Source organism: Zerene cesonia, chromosome 22 (genome assembly GCF_012273895.1).
Source record: "Zerene cesonia ecotype Mississippi chromosome 22, Zerene_cesonia_1.1, whole genome shotgun sequence".
Taxonomy (NCBI): domain Eukaryota; kingdom Metazoa; phylum Arthropoda; class Insecta; order Lepidoptera; family Pieridae; genus Zerene; species Zerene cesonia.
This window is the reverse complement of record NC_052123.1, coordinates 3457153-3476999: the sequence shown is the minus strand read 5'-3', so window position 1 is coordinate 3476999 and position 19847 is coordinate 3457153. Positions and strand designations below refer to the sequence as shown.

The following is a 19847-nucleotide window of genomic DNA, read 5'->3' as shown; positions in this document are numbered from 1 at the left end:
CGAGTTTAACCTGAATTTTACCTTTGAAACTGACGAAGATTTATAGAAGACAACATAAGCCTTTTAAAACAATTAATTTGGCATCAATTAGTTTTATTTTTGATCTAGTTACTCTTTAAATGGACTAAAAAAAACAAATAATTAAATAGTATATTTAAAATGTTTGTAAGGTAAGACGAAAATTATTACTAATCTATTTTGAAAAGCAAATATAGAATCATAATACAGAATGCTTAAAAAATTAACTACCTATCTATGTAATATGTAAATTCGATAATTACATTGTTTTGATCCATTTATTTTAAACTTTTTATGTTTGTTTATGGTCGTTATGAGCATAGATCAAATTTTATCATGAATTCCAGCAACTATTTGTCATATACAGGATGGTCAAAAGTTATAAAAATAAAATTTAGATTAATAAAGCTTCGTGAAATTTAGTTGAACAAATAAATGTTTGAGTTTCAGATTGAAATAATGCAAAATGTTATAAAAGTGCACATTATAATAAAAGTTATATTTACATAAGTCATTTTCATAATTACTAATTGCGCGTTATGGTATACAAGAAAGTTTTTAATACTTTTAATTTTTAGTTTTATAGCATTGAAATCCTTTATAATTACCAGTGAGATAGGTGGCCGAGAGGCTAGGCGTTGCTACGGTTAGGCAAGAAACGCAGGTTCGAATCCTGCCTCGTGGTGTAAAAGAAGGCTCGAGAATAATGGAGAAAATTGGTCAGTCTAATTATGAGATGTCTTTTCCTTGAAGTTTGTGATGTGTCTGTGACACACAGCATTACTAAAATTGTATTGAGTTCATTAAGCTGCTATTACATGATTTCATAAATATTAAATTCGACTTTCCAGCAGCGCTTCCTAACATTCAGTTTTGTGTACCCACACAAAGAACTCGCCACACACCCCTTTTCCATATACCGGTTGTATCAACTAATTATATTAAAAACACGCCATTTCTGAGACTTCCCAATGTATACAATAAAAAATTCTCATCTGTTGATATTTTCCACTTATCACGCTCTAAATTCAAAATTGCGATCCTTGACTTGATTAATTTAGGAAATAAACAATAATTTCACTGACTTTTACACATACACAAACACACACACACACACACACACACACATACACAGACACACACACACACACACACACACACATACACACACATACACACACAAATGCATGTGGGCATACAGACTTGTTTCAGATATATTATATAGAATTATTATTATAGAACTCCGTAATAAAATTTTTACATTTACATTTATTATAAGTTTTCATAATTGTTTGTCACTTATATTTAACTAGCAACTGGTGTACCTTGTCATTGGCGTATTCATTGTGACAGTTAATTAAAAACTGTAAAATTAGCTGTAAGGTACCTTTTATAAATAAAATAAATAAATAAAATTAAGGTTATTAATGGTTTACCGAACTAATTGAAAGAAAGAAAGAAAAAAATAAAGGAAGAATATAGACAATATCAAAAGACATAATTTAACCACTCATTGTACGCTACAGCACAGTTACAGCACTGATATTCAGTGGCCTCTCGGCAGCGATTTGAAAGGCAGTTCGTTGATAAATATATAAGTATTTCATCATGCATATATAAGATAACATAATATACACATTCACATATATAGATGTAAAAAATGTAATTATTTATATAATTTATATAACATAACATTGACAAATCTGTTTTCTATTTCACGTGTCATTTATTATCTGGAAATATGAAACAAATAATAAACATCCTGTATACCGTAGTGACAAATTGGCAAAGTTTTAATGGTTGAACCGTTAGCATACTTTGTTTGATGTAATGTCGGATAATTAAAAATTTGTTTGACGAGATTTTAAACATGGCATAATTTGAGATGAAAATTTTAGCTGACAAGTCTTTAAACAATATTTTTAAGGAAATAAGATCTGAATCTCTCTTCAGTTAAATGTAAATAATTATACATTTAGTTATAAAAAATAGATGAGATTTAGAATGTACTTAATGAGATAATTAATCAAGTAAAATCTACGCTTGCTACTGTTAGGCAAGATACGCAGGTTCGAATCCTGCCTCGTGATCAAATTTTTTCTATTCTTTCAAAATTTCTCATTTATAAAGCATTTCAATGCTATAAAACTAAAAATTAAAAAAAGTAAAATCTATTTTGGAATATAATTACTTGCTAGCTGAGCACGTGGTTTAGCTTTTAACTCTAAACGTGGTTTAGTTTTTAACTTTATGTAAACCTTTTTGGTGACAATATTTTTTTTTATTAAAAAAAAGCCACCACTTCTTCCCACTAGAAATAATAGATATTGATCCGATAATAGGTTGTCTGTGAGTATATTAAATCTATTATGTGTATAGTAAGTGTATTATGTGTGTTAAGTGGCTGTATATGTATATATTAAGTGGCTGTACCATGGTGGAAAAGTTGTCAGCCAAGGCCCTAAAGAATATAACGTTATGGTTATATGAATTCATTTAGCACCTACAACCTACAAATTTAAATGACCCAACCTGTTATGGCATACGGCCAGCTGACTTCTTTATTACTTACTGGATCTTTATTATAATCAACATCTTGCGACTTTGGTGAATGGGTTTATTATTGACATGATTTTATAAAAGCATTGAGTCTGTATGCAGTGAGAAAAATTTAAAATATATTCTACTAGATAAATAAAAATAACACAATCTACCATAATAAGAAAATCAGCGTCAGTACGTAAGTATTTTGTGATAAAAATTGAAACTTGAGTCATTAATTAGACTTCAGTGTGAATGTAGAACGACTACGGCGTAGCGTAACCGTAGCGCTACGACATAATAAGGTTTGTTTTGGGATCATAATGACAGTTGGAACTTGATTTATCTCTAGTACTATTCGAATTTCAAAATTTATATTTTTACTGCTAATTCAATCGTGATACATTTTTTAATTAGAAGATGTTGAGAATCTAATTAATATAATATCATTTTAGTAGGAAAAATATAACAAAATATTCAAAACTCAACATCTCACTTATCGTTTATAAGCATTTAAGAACATAATATACAACATTTGTGAAAGTAAAACCAATGCATAATCGTGAATAATTTAATTAATCATGTTAATAAACGACTCGCAATCCACGGCTGATATAATTGGCGCTATTCTACGTAAACACGGTTTAATATCACATAACAAAACAAATTTTCTGCGTTCATTAACATATTAATTATTTTATATATCAGCATTGTACACCTTTTAGATTAATCTGTGGTCATATTTATACATGGATTACACGTATTTATAAATTTGAATCATGAACTAAATAACAAATTATGAAAAGAATAATATAGATAATAAATCATTCATTCTTATAAACATTCGTTCTTTCGTTCATTACACAATTTCTTGCAGAGTTATTTATCTGTAGTTACTCTACTGGTAAAGTGACTAAAAGTACCCTGACTAATATTAAAAAACGACTTAGTGTATTTGTTTGTTTGCCTGCTTTTCACGTCTCAGCGGGTCGATTTTATTATATATTGTTTATGTATGGGGATAGGAGACTAGATAGTGACATGAGTGAGAGTAAGCTAATAATTAATAATTTACTCTATAAATAGAGTTTCTTAGCCATTTTAAAATCTACGATTCCCGGTATTGCATGTAATCTTAGTAATTCCTACGAATCAAAGATAAAATACTTTCGTGTTCTATATGAAAAATAGATTATGGGCTCTGTTTATTTCCAGGTAAATATAATTCACGGGAAATCCGCTCAGCAACGCGAAGTGTGACGTGCGTTCATTTATCTTTGTTGAAATAAGGCATGGTCTCAGGTGAGTGATGATTTTGACACGACTCGTAAGCGAGAAGACAAATCAACAAACATATTAATATTATATTATTATACATATAATATTTATAAATAATTCAGTAATAACGAGGAATAGAATACAATGTACAAATAAAAATTAATGCCAATAAAATTAAGTTTACAATCAATAACATTAAGGCAATCTTATTTCTATTTTAAAATCTATTTTTAAATTATATGGATATAGAATTAAAATTAGAATAAACACAAAAAAAATACTAAATACAATATGTAAAATTTTAAATACACATTAATGTTACGAGTCTTATCAACATATTAAAAATATATTCGAGTATTGGTGAATCAAATTAAATGAATAACCACCATTACATCCCTATTTAATAAATGCAAAAGTTGTGTGGTCTCTATTTCTTCACGCCTAAACCGCCTCATCTTTTAAAGCGAAAACCATAATTATTTCTATCTCGTTTTAACAGCGGGCGAAACCGTAACCCTTTCACTTTCTTTTGTCACTTTAAAGAAATTGGAGATCCTGGAGTTTGCAATATTAACATACACCTTAAATAATACTATCCAATCATTATATTACCAAAAGCATCTAATAACAATTCATTCATGAGCCAGAGGCCCATATCCTTTTCCTTCCCCTTCCCAGTCCTTTCCATTATTCCTCTCGCCAATCATTTCTTAATCCCTTCCCAATTTAAAGTCGGCAACCCATTTGTAGAGGCGTAAGGTCTGCAATTGAACTTACACTTCTCCAAATGTTCATGGGCGGTGGTAGCGCTTACCATCAGGCGTCCCACTAGCTCCATTGCCGGCTGTGACATAAAAAAAAATGTTATTGTTGAGAGAAGTGATAACTAACGCGTTGTAGAAACTGTAAGCATATAAAAAATTAACACAGATAATATCTTCAATTTGTTTTTTTTTTTTAATGTCTATTAACCGTTGAAGCACTGGTTGTCAAACAAATTAATTAGATAATAAAATGATTCATTCTTATAAACATTCGATGTTTCGTTCATTTCAAAATTCTTAAAAAGCGCTTGAAATAAATCACAATTAGCATTAAGTGTAGATAGTTTTACTGATCTCACCCAACCCCCGAAAGAACATTACTTTTAACCAACTTCAAAAAAGAAGGAGGTTATCAATTCGACTGTATTTTTTTGTATTTTAACAAATACATATCTTCATAACTTTTCAGTGGGTGAACCGTTTTTTATGATTCTTTTTTATTTGAAAGCTGTTGCCTCCACTAGAGCTGAGTTTAGTTAGAAATAATTTTCTATTGTTATAAATCCTACTATCCTACTAATCCTATCCTAATCCTAATTTATCCTAAAAATTTCTAATTTATAAAGCATTTCAATGCTATAAAACTAAAAATTAAATTTAACAAAGGCTGCTTTCCATCGATACAATATTGTAATCATTGAAATAATGTTTCGTATTGGTTGTGATGGTTCTTAATCATCTCAATAGATGGCGTGGGGTGCCCCTTAGGCACATGAAACCGAAAGAATAGAAGAAATTCGATTACTGTGGCAGGATCACGGGTGGCCGAGAGGCTAGGCGTTGCTACGGTTAGGCAAGATACGCAGGTTCGAATCCTGCCTCGGGATCAAATTTTTTCTATTCTTTCAAAAATTTCTAATTTATAAAGCATTTCAATGCTATAAAACTAAAAATTAAATTTATCCTAATCCTACTAATATTATAAATGCGAAAGTTTGTAAGGATGTGTGTGCGTTTGTTGCTCTTTCACGCAAAAACTACTGAACCGGTTGCAATGAAATTTGGTACGTAGACAGCTGGACAACTGGAATAACATAAAGGCAACTTTTTATCCCGATATTCTTACGGGATACGGACTTACGCGGGTGTAGCATATACATACATATACATATAAAATAGACATACAAATAAAATCCAATTTAACAAATACTCCCCGCTAAAATATACATTAAAGTATCGATTATGTTGATAACAAAAACACTTTAGGGAACCGCTCTGTTAAATCTAGATTTATTGAAACCTTCCAGCTATTTGATATTGCAATGAAAACTTTATCTTCATACCGAATTAAGGAGCATTTACATCCTAATAATAATATTAAGCCAAAAGTTTATGAATATTAATTTGTGATGAACCAAAGTTTTAGGATTAAAAATCAGATCCTTCTGATAGGATCGGAATTCTAAATTCAGAACCCAATGAAACTTATTTTGATAGTTAAATAGTTGAAACATGGCATTGGCAAATTATCATCTGCATCTTTTTAACCTAAAGTTATTTTCTATAATCATCATTCCAAGAACCAGCCGAAATGTCTCTCTAGTACATTTTTTTATAAAAGCCATATTCGAGCTTCAAATATATTTATTGGATGTTGATTTTATCATCAATAAATTATATGATTATATTAAGAATTTGCCAAGAAAGCAACGAAAAGTTGAAAGATAAAAGATAAATTGTGTATATAAATACATTTTTTCAACAAAAACGTAGGAGGGTTTCAGTCCAAACTAAAATGGGACCAAATGACAACAATTTCCTATCAAACACAAAAATAATCGCGTCAAGCGGTTGAAAACCCACTAAATTCTCGGAAACAAAGCCAAAAATATACAGTCAAATGGAGCGCTTCCTTCATTTAAAGAAATAAGACACGGGACACTTCGTGAATATAATTTTTAAATTTCCGTTACAATGTATAAGCATCATAAAGCGCTTTAACCCTGCAAAATTCGTGTAAATATGAAACAGTACCTCGCAGATTCAGTGAAGGTCTTTCAGTAATCTATGCAAGGTACAATTAAATAAATAAAATTGTAACGTGTATGTCAAAGAACTTTTAACTAAAAATGAATAATTCTTGTTTCCCAACTTCAATAAACGGAGGAAGGTTTTTGGGTCTTTGGAATAATTGACAACAATTTTTACAACAAAAATTAATAACAATTAATTTATTGTATTTACGACCTTCTTATACAAGAATTTATAAGAAATAATGGGAAAGCGAAAAGTTATTTCTACAAAAAAAGTCACCCATGTCCCTGGGCGGGGAGACACTACTCAAAATTCTAAAATGGGAAAACAATTTCCTACCAAACACAAAAAGAATCGCGTCAATCGGTTGAAAACCCCCAGAATAATCCAGTATCCAGCCAAACAATACAGTCGAATTAAAACCCTCTTCGTTTTTAGGAAGTCGATGGTAAAGCCAAAAATTGCAAATTAATTTAAATGCATTACAACAACCAACCAAGCTTTACGGTCTACTTAAGCTAAAACAGAGATAAAGCAGGTCCAAACTTGTGAACAAGCCAGCTAGCTAGCCAGCGATATCTGGTGCAAGTTTCCAGAACTTCTGAGATGTTCATCATCGGTTAAAAGCACACTGAAGTTAGCTACAGTTAGATGTTTGGAACTCGACATATCTTATCTGTACCTACTGCTATTCTGGTAAACTCCTGTTCAGGTTCCATGTTCCTATGTATATTGGTTGCAACTGGAAATATCAAGCATATTTTATAGATTTCTTACAGGTGCTCTCTATAATGGCATGCATATTTAATTAAATTGATAAAGTTGATAAGAACAAAAGATAGTATATTCTTGTGATTTTACGCGAGTATTATACATTTAGAAATTAAAAACTTTTTAACGGATTTTAAACGCGATTCAGTCATTATATCATTAACCCGACGTTTCGAACACATTACAGCGAGCATGCTTACGGGGAGACTGACTGGTCAGTCTCCCCGTGAATTTCTAAAAGATGAATGATGATCTAAAAAATGTTCAGTTCCTAACCGACTCAGATAAAGCCAAAGAAATTTCAACCATTTCGTTTGTTTTTCTGTCCAAATAGTTGTAAATTATAAATCAAACAAACAATGCAATAAATAAGATAACAGAGATCATATCCATTGTCTTTGATTGGTTAAAAACTAAAGAAAATATAAGTATATTTAAAACAGTAAAATTAACCTGTATGAGAAGCAATTGCCTCGTTTAAATCAAAATAATAAAGGCCGCCCCAGGTTTGCCCTTAGTAACTAACGATGAAAGAATTTTTGAAATCGGTGCAGCAGTTCCTGAGATCAACGCATTCAAACAAACTCTTACCAGACGCCCGTCCCGTGTCCTACCAAATATCAAGATACTTGTTTCATCCCAAGGTCCAAGTCAGCTCAAACCCTGTCTGTATGCCAAATTTTATACAAATCCGTTCAGTTGTAGCGTGATTTACGGACAAACATCCAAACAAACAAACTTTCACATTTACAATATTAGTGTGATAGTGCGATGGAATATTATGAATCATGATATCCATTACAGATGAAGATGAATGTACACGTGTTACTAACAAATGTAATAAATCATCTATCTAGCTGATATTTTCTTTGTGTTACGCGTTCTGACAATTAATAACAAACTAGCTGCGCCCCGCGGTTTCACCCGCGTAAGTACGTATCCCGTAGGAATATCGTATGTAATAAAAAGTTGCCTATATGATATTCCAGTTGTCCAGCTGTCTACGTACCAAATTTCATTGCAATCGGTTTAGTAGTTTTTGCGTGAAAGAGCAACAAACACACACACATCCTTACAAACTTTCGCATTTATAATATTAGTAGGATATAAGTAGGATAACTATAAGTGATGAATTACAGTGGAAATGCGAAACCACCTTCAAACTATCAGGACTAGGCCAAAATTAAATAGAACCACATGGCAGGCACCAACTGTCATTTAAAAATGAATCTTGGTTGACTAAGACCAGGATATTTTGTGTATTAGTATTATATTAGTATTAGATTAGTATTTAAAGATAGTACCTACTCCACTGTCGTTAAATAGTTAATGTTCAATTTAATTCAAATAATGTTTTTAATCATAGAAGTGATGAATTCTCTTTAACACATAAAATGCTTTTTACGGATTTGATGAGTTCTTAGATTAATTATTTAAAACTGTAATCTTTTACAAGAACTTTTAGTCAGTTATTAATAACATAACTTCGCGAATATCTATTATTACGATACCACATGCGTTATAATCCCTGATATAACTTTAACTGTAAAGGATTCGGAGGCCAGAATCCTTTTCCTTTCCCTTCTCAATGCAATATCCCTCTATCAATCTTTTACCTATCCCTGTAGCTGGCAATTCTTTTACATGCAAATGTTCATGGGCGGTGCTGATCGCTTACCATCAGACGACTCACCAGCTCCTTTGCCAACTCTCTCCCTTACATACATAAAACCAAGCAACATTTTCTTTCGGTAAATAGTTATAACATTAAAAGAAACGACGAAGAAGTCTTTACAAAAAAACTTATAATAAATTTTCTCTTCATGATGAGCATTAAACCAATAACAGTCGATAGCAATTTCAATAAAAACAAAAAGGTTTCACTAGCACCGAAACTAACCTCGAAATGGTTACATACCCTTAACTGCTACAGGTAATAAAAAGAATAACAATTACATAAAGATTCGAAGGGACAAAAGGGGTCACGAACAAAACAAAAGTACTAACAACTCGTATAAATGTTAGCCAAGATGCTGTTAGGAAATTTAATGGTACATTTCGCACAGTGAAATGTGTTCCTCAAAACTAACCGAAACAATGTCTCATGGATCAAAGTTAGGAAGGAAATAGTTCCTGGTTTGTATTAAACGTCGCTAGTTTCCCAATATTCAAATCCACTACACGGCTCACGCCTGATTGGCAATGAACGCACTATAATGCCAGATCGCTGGCTTAGTACATAATTGTGTCTATATATTACAAGCAATGTATACATCTCAATCTATTTCGTAATTTGCCGTTTCTGTCAACACGCTGGTCGGCATAATATGTGAAACGCTCATACTTTGAGTACTTGACTAGCGCGCCTGTTCACCCGTCAATGTGGTCAGAACCAATTTTACATATAACTTTAGCCAGAACACCTAATATATTTTCCAAACTAAAATTAAACTCATGTTGGTCAAAATTAATCGAAATAATAATGAAATGGTTACATATACTCATTTAACAAAATTATCATTTTTTTTTTAATTCAAATTTAATAAAGTATGTAATAAAATTAGATCCGTATTTTTATTACATACTTGTTCTTTCTCTTAATAAATTTATCGTTTTCTCCAAGTAAAAAAAAGTAAATAAAAAAGAAAATTTGGGTATGATATCTGAAAAGTATTTATGTAACACACCGATTTCAGATGCAAATGTATTCAGTTGAATTCAGGTCAGTTAGAGCAAGATTTAACCCATACCGGAACGATGTTAGAGCTCTATTCACGATATACTAACTCGATTATCGTGTTAAATATTCAACAGTTTATGAAATATAAGTTTTTAAACATATAGGTTTTAATACATCTTGAAATATCTTAAAAAATATTGCCAAATTATTACATTTTTGTCAAATTGTGTTGTTAACTAATAAAAAAACGAAATAAATCCGGGTGTTAGCGGTGGGATGTCCGACATAAAAAGCTATCTAACATCCTTTATCTTATTCCGGGTCTGAAACTATATTCCTACCAGGTTTAGACGCGAAGAAGAGTCAGACATATACTACTTTGTCATTAACAAATATGAGTCGGAATTTTGATTAGGAAAAATTTACAATTAATTTTTTTTACAAATTAATTAATTGTAAATTTCCATTAAAAAAAGAAATCACCTATATTAAGTGACATCTAGGTACTTAATCATACAAAAGCTAAATAATTATTTTTCAATAAATCCTTTATCATTTCTCATGAAATTATATATCACAAAATATATTTAGTTGAGCGATAAAACCTCCCGTTTATTAATGTAGAAGGTTAAAGACTACAAGGGCGTTGGAGCCTGCTACGTATGGTCGACTGAACTCAAATATTTGACCCCACGGGCGTTCAACCCCTTACAGTCGATTAGACTTTCGTATAATTGCTGTTACTCTATACTGGTTTTATATGGACAGTTTATTCGACAGCGCTTCAATGACCTTTGGTTAGTAAATACAAGAAAAAAAATTGACTAAAAATCGTAATGATTACTTCTTGCCCCGATGCGTTTCACTTACCACTCCCTTACATTTAAAAATAACAGTTTCCTGTCTCGGTTTATCAGGAATTCATTAAATAAACATATTTTAAAGCACGACGGTGATTAAGATCAAAAAGCAAGGCATCTGAACTCAAAGGAAAAAGCGACCGCGATGTTTTTAGTTTAAAAAACTTTAACGGTTTCAATATAAACATTTTTATATTTACTGAACAAAATATAAGCACTGTTTAACCAATGAGTAGGTGGTTAACACATAAAGCTCTTTAAAGTATATTAAATAAGTATTTAATACAAACAGTATGATTGTAAGCTGAAAATTCATGAGAAATTCATATTTTAACAAAGTCTAGCAAGCCATCTAGATTAAGCTGACCTGATTCAGCTAACATTTGCATCCCAAATCGATGCTTTACGAAAATACCTTTAAGTTAACGAAGTATTGTGTTTTCTTATTTGATTTAATACTGAAATTTCAGTTATATAGTATTATGTTAGCTGTATATACAAATGTTGTTTGTATAGTTGTTAGTGCAATTTATACCTAGTTACTTAAACAGTACTAAATAAAACAAAACAATTTTTTAGAGTAGTATTATTTACGTATTGACGTACGTAGTATTTACGTTATGGTTAAAAGTGTAATAAATAAAAATGTACACATCCCAATTCTATAATATTAGCCAGTATTATTACTAGTACAGTATTATATTATCTGTGGTATTATTATCAAAAATATTACGGTTGAACTGTTTGAAAATTTCGACTCATCTTAAAATTGGTACATTGGACCTATGATTATTTCTAGGATACGACGATTTAAAACCTTAATTACAACACCTTACCGCTAATACTCCCTATTATAATATTTATAATATGCCTATAACTATATACCCATAAGCAAAGGTATCCCGATTTCTCCTTTTGCGTCGGTCGTACCTTGGCAACTGAAGGACTCCGTCCTATACACGTAGTCTGCCCAACGCAGGCGTTTTTGTTTGAGTAATATATATTAATATTCAACATGATCCAAACGAGACATAGCGCTTTGTAGATTGATCGTCTAAGTTGGGAGAAGTGCGCTGATTATGCAACAGAATTGCGCAAACTTATCTCCGAAGTTTGCAGATCATGCGTCTAATCCTGGTTCTCAAAGACGGCAGAAGTACACGCCATCAAGGCTCTTAATGAGCTTTTCCAACCTTCCTTTGTCCAGTAAAAGTATACCTTTCGAACTGCCTTATCGCCGTATGGAATTGCTTTGATATCAAAAACATTGCTCAGGCATACACCATAAATCGCTTGTAAAAAGAAGGCCAACGGTATACCCGGATAACCAGGAAAAGCCAATGCAGGCAGCGTGTATTAAATAAGTTAATGTATGAGTTTGTGCTCCACCTCACGTTATTCCAGCAATAATCTCCCAACTTCGGTCCAAACTTAACTGTTTCGATAACTTCCTGACCACACGGAATATTGGTGTTTTGAAGGAGGCAATTTATATTTGGAACATGTCGAAAATCATCATGGTCCTAACTCCTATCACCCAAAAAATCACCCTGAAAAATTTAGAGTACGTAACATGTACTATAATCTGAAAACCTTCGTCGTTCTTGGGAACGTCGATAAACATAAAAAGGGCATATATAAAGTAGTATTATGTTATCTATCTATCTATCTGTTATATTTACATTTACTATCAATTTTCATTGGTCCACCGATTAGAAACGAATTTGTGGTAGAAAATTATTGCGGTTGTAATGTATATAATTTCTAAATTGCGAATATTATAAACAGCCCCATAGGAAAGAAAGAGCATACAAGATAGGAATTATGAGTCACATTCTACTATGATAGACGGTATTTACGATTTTATAATTACATTACGATTTAAAGAAGATAAAAAATCTGAGATGTAAGTTGTACTTGCCCATAGGACATGGGATTCTTTTCCTTACCCTTCCCAGTCCTTTCCTTTATTCCTATCGCCAATCCTTTCTTAATCCCAAAAAGTCGGCAATCCATTAGTAGAGGCGGTCTGCAATGGACCTTATGCCTCTCCAAATGTTCATGGGCGGTGGTAGCGCTTACCATCAGGCGTCCCACCAGCTTCATTGCTGACTGTGACGTAAAAAAAATGTGTGCACTGTTTTATGTTTGCCATATCCAACGTTAAATCCGTTCTTCATCACGTAGCGTTTACCCAACAGATGCTTTTCATTAAAACTTAGCTGAGCATCAAGTGGAAAACATGTTTTTATGCCACATTCATTAGGAAAGTGACCTTATATTATAGACCATGATTTTATGTGTAGGTAAGTGTAGTAATGCTAGCTCTATTTAACTGTTTTTTCTTCTGTTTATTCGACTACCCAGAGGAAATATCTTCATCGGTATTTAACTAACGCTTTTTAACTGCTAATTAATAGGTAGGTAATTAAATAGGTAGTCTAAGTTGATAAAAGAACAATATGACAAAAAATTGGAATGGCCGTATATTAAGCGTTTTTAATATATCTTTATGATTTATTCGATACTTGTTAGTGTTATTTTATATTAATATATCCTAAAGCATTTCAAACATATTTCTTTATTTTTCATTATTATAAAACACACTTATAGCTCATGTAATACAAAAAACCCAGGACCCCTCGGTTCTACGCTAATAAAAGGCATAAAAAGTGGCCTATATGTCATTCCAGTCCTCCAGCTATCTACGTACCAAATTGCATTGCAATTGGTTCAGTAGTTTTTGCGTGAAAGAGTAACAAACACACACACACACATCCTTACAAACTTTCGCATTTATAATATTAGTAGTATTATGAATCAATAAGTGTATTGTTTTTCGTTATTGCAATTGGAATGTGTAAGATAAATTAAATTTCTTTCCGTTGATATTTTTCAGTCCCCACCGCAGTAAACATTGATGTTGTAAGAAGCTTTTCTCAGAAAGTAGATAATAGAACTTTTGGAACAGTTCAAAGGAAGTATAGAGTCCGTGGATTCATCAGAATTTATATCATGTTCTGTAAACATTGCATTCATTAAAAAATAATATTACATTTTGTATAGCGAATAGCATTCCTGATACGGTAATACTATAGATAACGTAATATTATATTGATATTACCACGTTTATATAATATTGTACCATGTTTAAACGGTGAAGGAAAACATCGTGAGGAAACCGGCATGTCCAAAAATAAAAAATTCGACGACATGTGACATCTGCCAATCCGCACTTGGCCAGCGTGGTAGATTATGGCCTGAACCCTCATAGGAGGCTTGTGTCCCAGCAGTGGGAACATATTATATGGGCTGATGATGATGATGATTACCATGTTTCTGCTAATACTGCTCCTTTAGGTAATTGATACTAATCTCTTTAAGAAACTAATGCAAACTTAATAAGCACACACGAACACTTTTCATTTGAACTATAAAGAATATAGGAACCAGTTCGAAAAGCAGATTCTGTAAAAAGATATTAAGATACTAAAAAACCGAATAATATATCCTCTAAAATTATATTTAAATAGATATTTCAATTTGCTCCTTGAACTATTGCGCAGCTTTAGAAATTGATCTAGATACTTTCTTTATTGTAGTAAGATTTCATTTCTCATTATTAATTCGTTTGACTTTCGTCAACATAAAATCTTGTAAAGAAATTACGATATACGATTAGAACAACATTGAACATGATTCGATATGTAGGTATCTACATAAAAAAAAATAAGTTAAGAATATTTAACTGCCAAGCTTCAAATTGTTAATCTTATAAACTGTTATAACCCAAGTTGATATTTTTTATGTCACAATCGGCAATGAAGCTGGTGGGACGCCTGATGGTAAGCGCTACCACCGCCCATGAACATTTGTAGAGGCGTAAAGTCGATTACAGACCTTAGGCCTCTACAAATGGATTGCCGACTTTAAATTGGGAAGGCATTAAGGAAGAATTGGCGAGAGGAATAAAGGAAAGGACTGGGAAGGGGAAGGAAAAGGATACGGGCCTGCGGCTCCCCCACTCACCGAACGAAACACAACAGAATGCTATTTCACGCCGGTCTTCTGTGGGGGTGTGGTACTTCCCCGGTGCGAGCTGGCCCAATTCGTGCCGAAGCGTGCTCGACTACCACATATAAATTTTTTCCAATATCTTATGATACAATGTTGAAATTTTAAGAACCAAAGTTATAATAACTTGTTCTTAAACTTAATCGAAAAGATTCATCCCCAAACCTCCTTCTAGGTGACAATACCTTATTCGGCAAAACCGATACAACGAAATGCTTTTAAGTAAACCAAGGGGATGCGACGCCATTTTCTGAATGTAAATATTTTGTAAGAACCTAATTTATTTATGTTGACAATTCACTTCAATCTTATTTGTTGATATTGATATTACTTTATTTGTTTATTCTTTATACCTATATAATCAGATTATACGGTAATTTTTGTTAGAACGCTCAAAAAATATGGTGGTTATTGCAATGCTTTGAATGTGTTACGCGTACCATCTCTTGGGATGAATGTAAGATGTATTATATTATCTATACTATAATAATTAATAAAGCTGAATAGTTTCTTTGTTCGTTTATTTGTACGCACTAATCTCAGGAACTACTGGTCCGATTTCCGAAAAAAATATTTTAGTGTTAGATAGCCCATTTATTGAGGAAGGCTATAGGCTTTATATGTACCACTAGCGAAGCCGGGGCGACCGCTAGTCTATGATATGAGGATAACGTCGTTTTGTGCACCTAATCCCGTTAATGTGTTTTTCCACGAACTAATGTTATAAATGCTTTATCTGTCAGTCTGTTGTGTTTCTCGTAACAATCAATGAAAATACTGTGATTGAAAGATAGGAAATTGAAAAAGCTCGCGTGTAAGAAGCGAAATTATAATGCCTATCTACATTTCTAAATAATTTCAAAGAAGGAAACTTATATTTTAATGAACTATGTGCGTTTGGTGCAATGAAACCTTTTTTATTATGTAGGCAACTAACGGTTGAATAAGTTTTAATGATTTTTTATTTTAATGGATAAAATATCTTTTTGTCATAGTCGGCAATGGATTCTGATGTTTATAAGGAATTAAGAAAAGGATTGATAAAGGAAAGGACTAGAGAGGATAAGAAAAAGGATATTAGATGTAAATTAATATTAAAACAATAAAGTGAACTAGGTACGTTTAACAAACCTTAGCGAACTAGGAACGTCATAATAATAAATGTTTTTCTACTATAGTATTATGTTATCTGTGGTTTTGCTAAAATAGGAAATGCTCAATAAATCATTGATAGCTCTTTTCGCTAACAAGGGACAAATCCGAACCTTTAAATCCTAAAGGATAGCAATAAATTTCAACGAAGCCAGGATTTTTGTTACAATGTTTCGATAATATCGATTTTTGCTTATATGTATAAAGTGGTTACATATTTTTTAGGTTCATTTTCAACTTTAGAATATACATATTATGAGTACTCTAAGTTTTCAACCGAATCAAAAAAAGTTCGGTTTAGTTGTTTTTTTTTAAATATAATTATAACACACAAAGCTATTGGTAAGTGGTAAGTACGGTTAAAATATACTATAAGGTAATTAATATATATAGGTGGTCGCGCTAACATATATTAATTTCGATATTAAGCGGACTGTAAAACTTAATCTACGTGGTGTAGCGAAATAGGGAAAGACGGGAACACACGGCACATACCTCGTCTGAGGGAGTAGCGTCTCAGCAAGCACGCGGCACAGCACCACGCGGTCAAGGGTCCTCCAGCTCGGGCCAGGCAGACCAGATCCAGTCCATCACTCCACCACTCCACACACACACACACGCGGCGGTTCAGCGCGACCAAAATGGGAAGGCGGGTTACACTAGCACAATGCCTGAGATATCTACAGAACCTCGTGAAGGTTCTCCGGCGGTTGTGGGTTATACACGAAATGTCTAGAGCCCTCGTGAAGGCACTCCGGCGGTTATTTAGATCCGATCGTCACGGAAGATCGATGCAGACTGTGTGACGTATATGCGTCACTACGTCCAATAGGGACGTTGCGGGTGCTTTAAAAGCGTGCGGTGATTGGTTGTGCTCGCGTGTAAGGAGGGTAGTTGGATTACACCACAAAATGATAAATATTTTATTTTAATTCACTATTTTAATAACTACTTATTGTAAAAGATTTTCTCCAAAAATATACAAAACTATATTAAAATACAAATAATCATATGTTTATCTTAAAAAAACTTAATGCATGCGGTGTACGTACATGCACGAGACGTAAGGTCTGCAAACGACCTTACGCCTCTAAGCATTGGTAGCGCTTACGATCAGGCGACCCACCAGCTCCATTGCCGACGGTGATAAAAAAAATAGTATGTTATGTTATCTGTGAATACAAGGTAATAGGATCCCGTTTTTCCATTCGGGTACAGACTACGTAACCCTAAAATGAAGTATCGCTATTACAAAAAGAGCCATCTACTGAAACAAATCTTACACTACGATTATCTCTTGTTTTACCCTTCTGCATTATTTCCGACTGATCCGATAGATGGCGTTAATTAATTTGCTTATTTTATTCCATTTTCAAAACTGATTTGATGTTGATTAACACAAAAACATTCATTACTTATATTGCTTACCTAATCCGATTTCAAATACGTATACTATTATTATTAACGTGAAAGTTTCTGAGGATGGATGGATATACTTTTGAAAGATTACTGTATATATAATATATCTTATCATATTTTGTGTGCACATCGGGTGAGTCTGAGAATCGGCCAACATCAATTTTTCACACCCCTAAATAACATGAGTAAGGCAAAACAGCGTTTGCTGGGTCAGCTAGTATACTATATAACACATAAATATAATAAATATATATAGTTTTATTGTTACCCAGATTAGCACACTAACTCTTCAGCTTTATATTTAAATATGAATATAATGCTGCCCCATCACATATTTAACCCACCAGATACCTAAAATCATAAGAATTCATCATCTAATAATATCCTTATAATAATCTTAGAAACCAGTCTTCAACCACAATTTCTATAGCCACAATGCCAAGTCTTAGTCACATTGAAAAAAACATAAAAGAAATTTAAAATCTATTTATTATATTAAAGTGTCTTCTGATCTAATATATTCTCCTATATCAGCCTGGTGGAAGGCTATAGTCGCTAATGGATCAGCATGCCTGCAATCTGTAGTTGATCTTGAAGTTACCCCAAAACCTATCGGGATATCTGACATGGTGAGAATGACTACTCCTTGGTTCTTTGGAGTGTTTTCCGTTATTCTACCAAGACCTGAAAAATAAGTTGAATATAACTTTTATTATAGCATTTGCTCGGAGTAGGTTCCATTAAATACATAGATAGGTAGAAAGTTTTTATTCCAAGAACACAAAAAATACATTAGAACAATAATAATTGGTGATCATAGGATATTTTCATTGGCAGCATGGAGTTTTGTTTCTTTGAGATATAATTACAAATCATGTATCATTCTATAATTGTGACTACAATTTAGTTGAATAAAGTTGTTAACAATGTTCCTAATAAATATACTAGCTTGGCAAACATTATATAGCCAGTTACCTATCTCTTAATATTATAAAAAATAGTATATGCCATAATATGCTAACACATACCATAATATACTAACACAAGATAAGAGCACTTACCACTTTTAATCACATGGTGTCCATATAAAAACTGTTGTTCGGCTGATGGCTTTACCCACAACTTGTAAGGAGCATACGGCGCAATATAAGTCAATGCTGTGATATGTAACCTGAATTTATTTGTCTTTGTGAACTTTCCAAAACACGTTCCAGCCGATATCAAATGATCTGGCTTTACTGTGTGTGCCAATTGCAATAAGCGTTCTGAAATATAATATACGCGGTCTTTCTTCTCTCTGAAGCAATATGTGCCATCTGGTCTATCTATTAGAAGCTTAACGTTGACACCGATACTGAAAATCAGAATTTCATAAGAAACAACACAACTTTGCGGTCTGCAGTTCGTTAGCACCTGTGTACCAATAAATTATAGTTGATAAAGTTGTAAATATACGTACTACTTGGTTAGCTTTTCGAATAATATTCTTGTTCTATCTTCTGATAAAATTTTCATTGCTAATTTTTCACTTTTTCATTAAATAAATAAAAACACGTGCAAACCACACACAGCAATTTGAAAGATTTTTTGACAGCTGACAACGCTCACAATATTCTGACATATAAAGATTTAAGTGAGAGTGAGGTGATAGATGCATAGTCGTTCTTAAATAAATAATTTAGTCGTTGGGCCTTAAATTCTATGCGACGTTTACGTAAATACCTAAAGAAAATGACAGTATTTATTATTTGGGCGTCTTCAGTAAAATCATAATTCAAATAAAAATACAAGCAACATAGAATATTAGACTGGGTGACGTAAAAATATGAAAAAGTATCACAAATTACAATGCATACTCATACAAGGTTCTGTCATCGTTAAGTTCGATTATTTGAAAAGAATCTTAACACTTTTAATAATTTCTAAACGTTAATATATTATCTGTAGTGTACAAGTTTTGGATGACACATAAGATGAATGAGCAAATCCTAATAGCTCGACCCTGCCACTCATTCTCCGTTCATTCACCTCTTTCGTTCATCGTTTGTTCACACAGAAACGAGGTAAGCAAACTTATCGTGTAATTCGTAAGTTTATAAAATAAACTATTGTCTATTGTGTGTACTGTATTGTAAAATTTTGACTATGTACATTATCATTGGAACGTGTTATCTAACATTGTAGTCCGGTCAATTTAGACATTCGAAGTTACATAAAGTCCCAACAAGCTGAATTTCTGTGAAGTTGTTTAAAACA

At 32.5% G+C, this 19847-nt stretch overlaps 2 protein-coding genes across 4 annotated transcripts in view; one reads left to right on the top strand and one right to left on the bottom strand.

The window, feature by feature from the left end:
* Positions 1-18062: 18062 nt before the first annotated feature.
* LOC119836023 (60S ribosome subunit biogenesis protein NIP7 homolog) lies at positions 18063-19187 on the bottom strand. The gene is made up of 3 exons (XM_038361189.1): positions 19051-19187; positions 18653-18945; positions 18063-18275 (listed from the first exon to the last, which is right to left on the bottom strand). The coding sequence occupies exons 1-3, from the start codon at positions 19104-19106 to the stop codon at positions 18082-18084; spliced, it is 543 nt and encodes a 180-aa protein (XP_038217117.1). The 5' UTR covers positions 19107-19187; the 3' UTR covers positions 18063-18081.
* Positions 19188-19578: 391 nt separating this feature from the next.
* The window catches only part of LOC119835981 (calpain-B), a 43013-nt gene continuing 42744 nt past the window's right edge, over positions 19579-19847 (top strand). For 2 of the 3 annotated variants that reach the window (XM_038361120.1, XM_038361115.1), the window contains exon 1: positions 19579-19654. The gene's annotated coding sequence lies outside the window, so the exon portion shown is untranslated. The remainder of the gene's footprint in view (positions 19655-19847) is intronic. The other variant, XM_038361116.1, reaches the window with a different exon arrangement.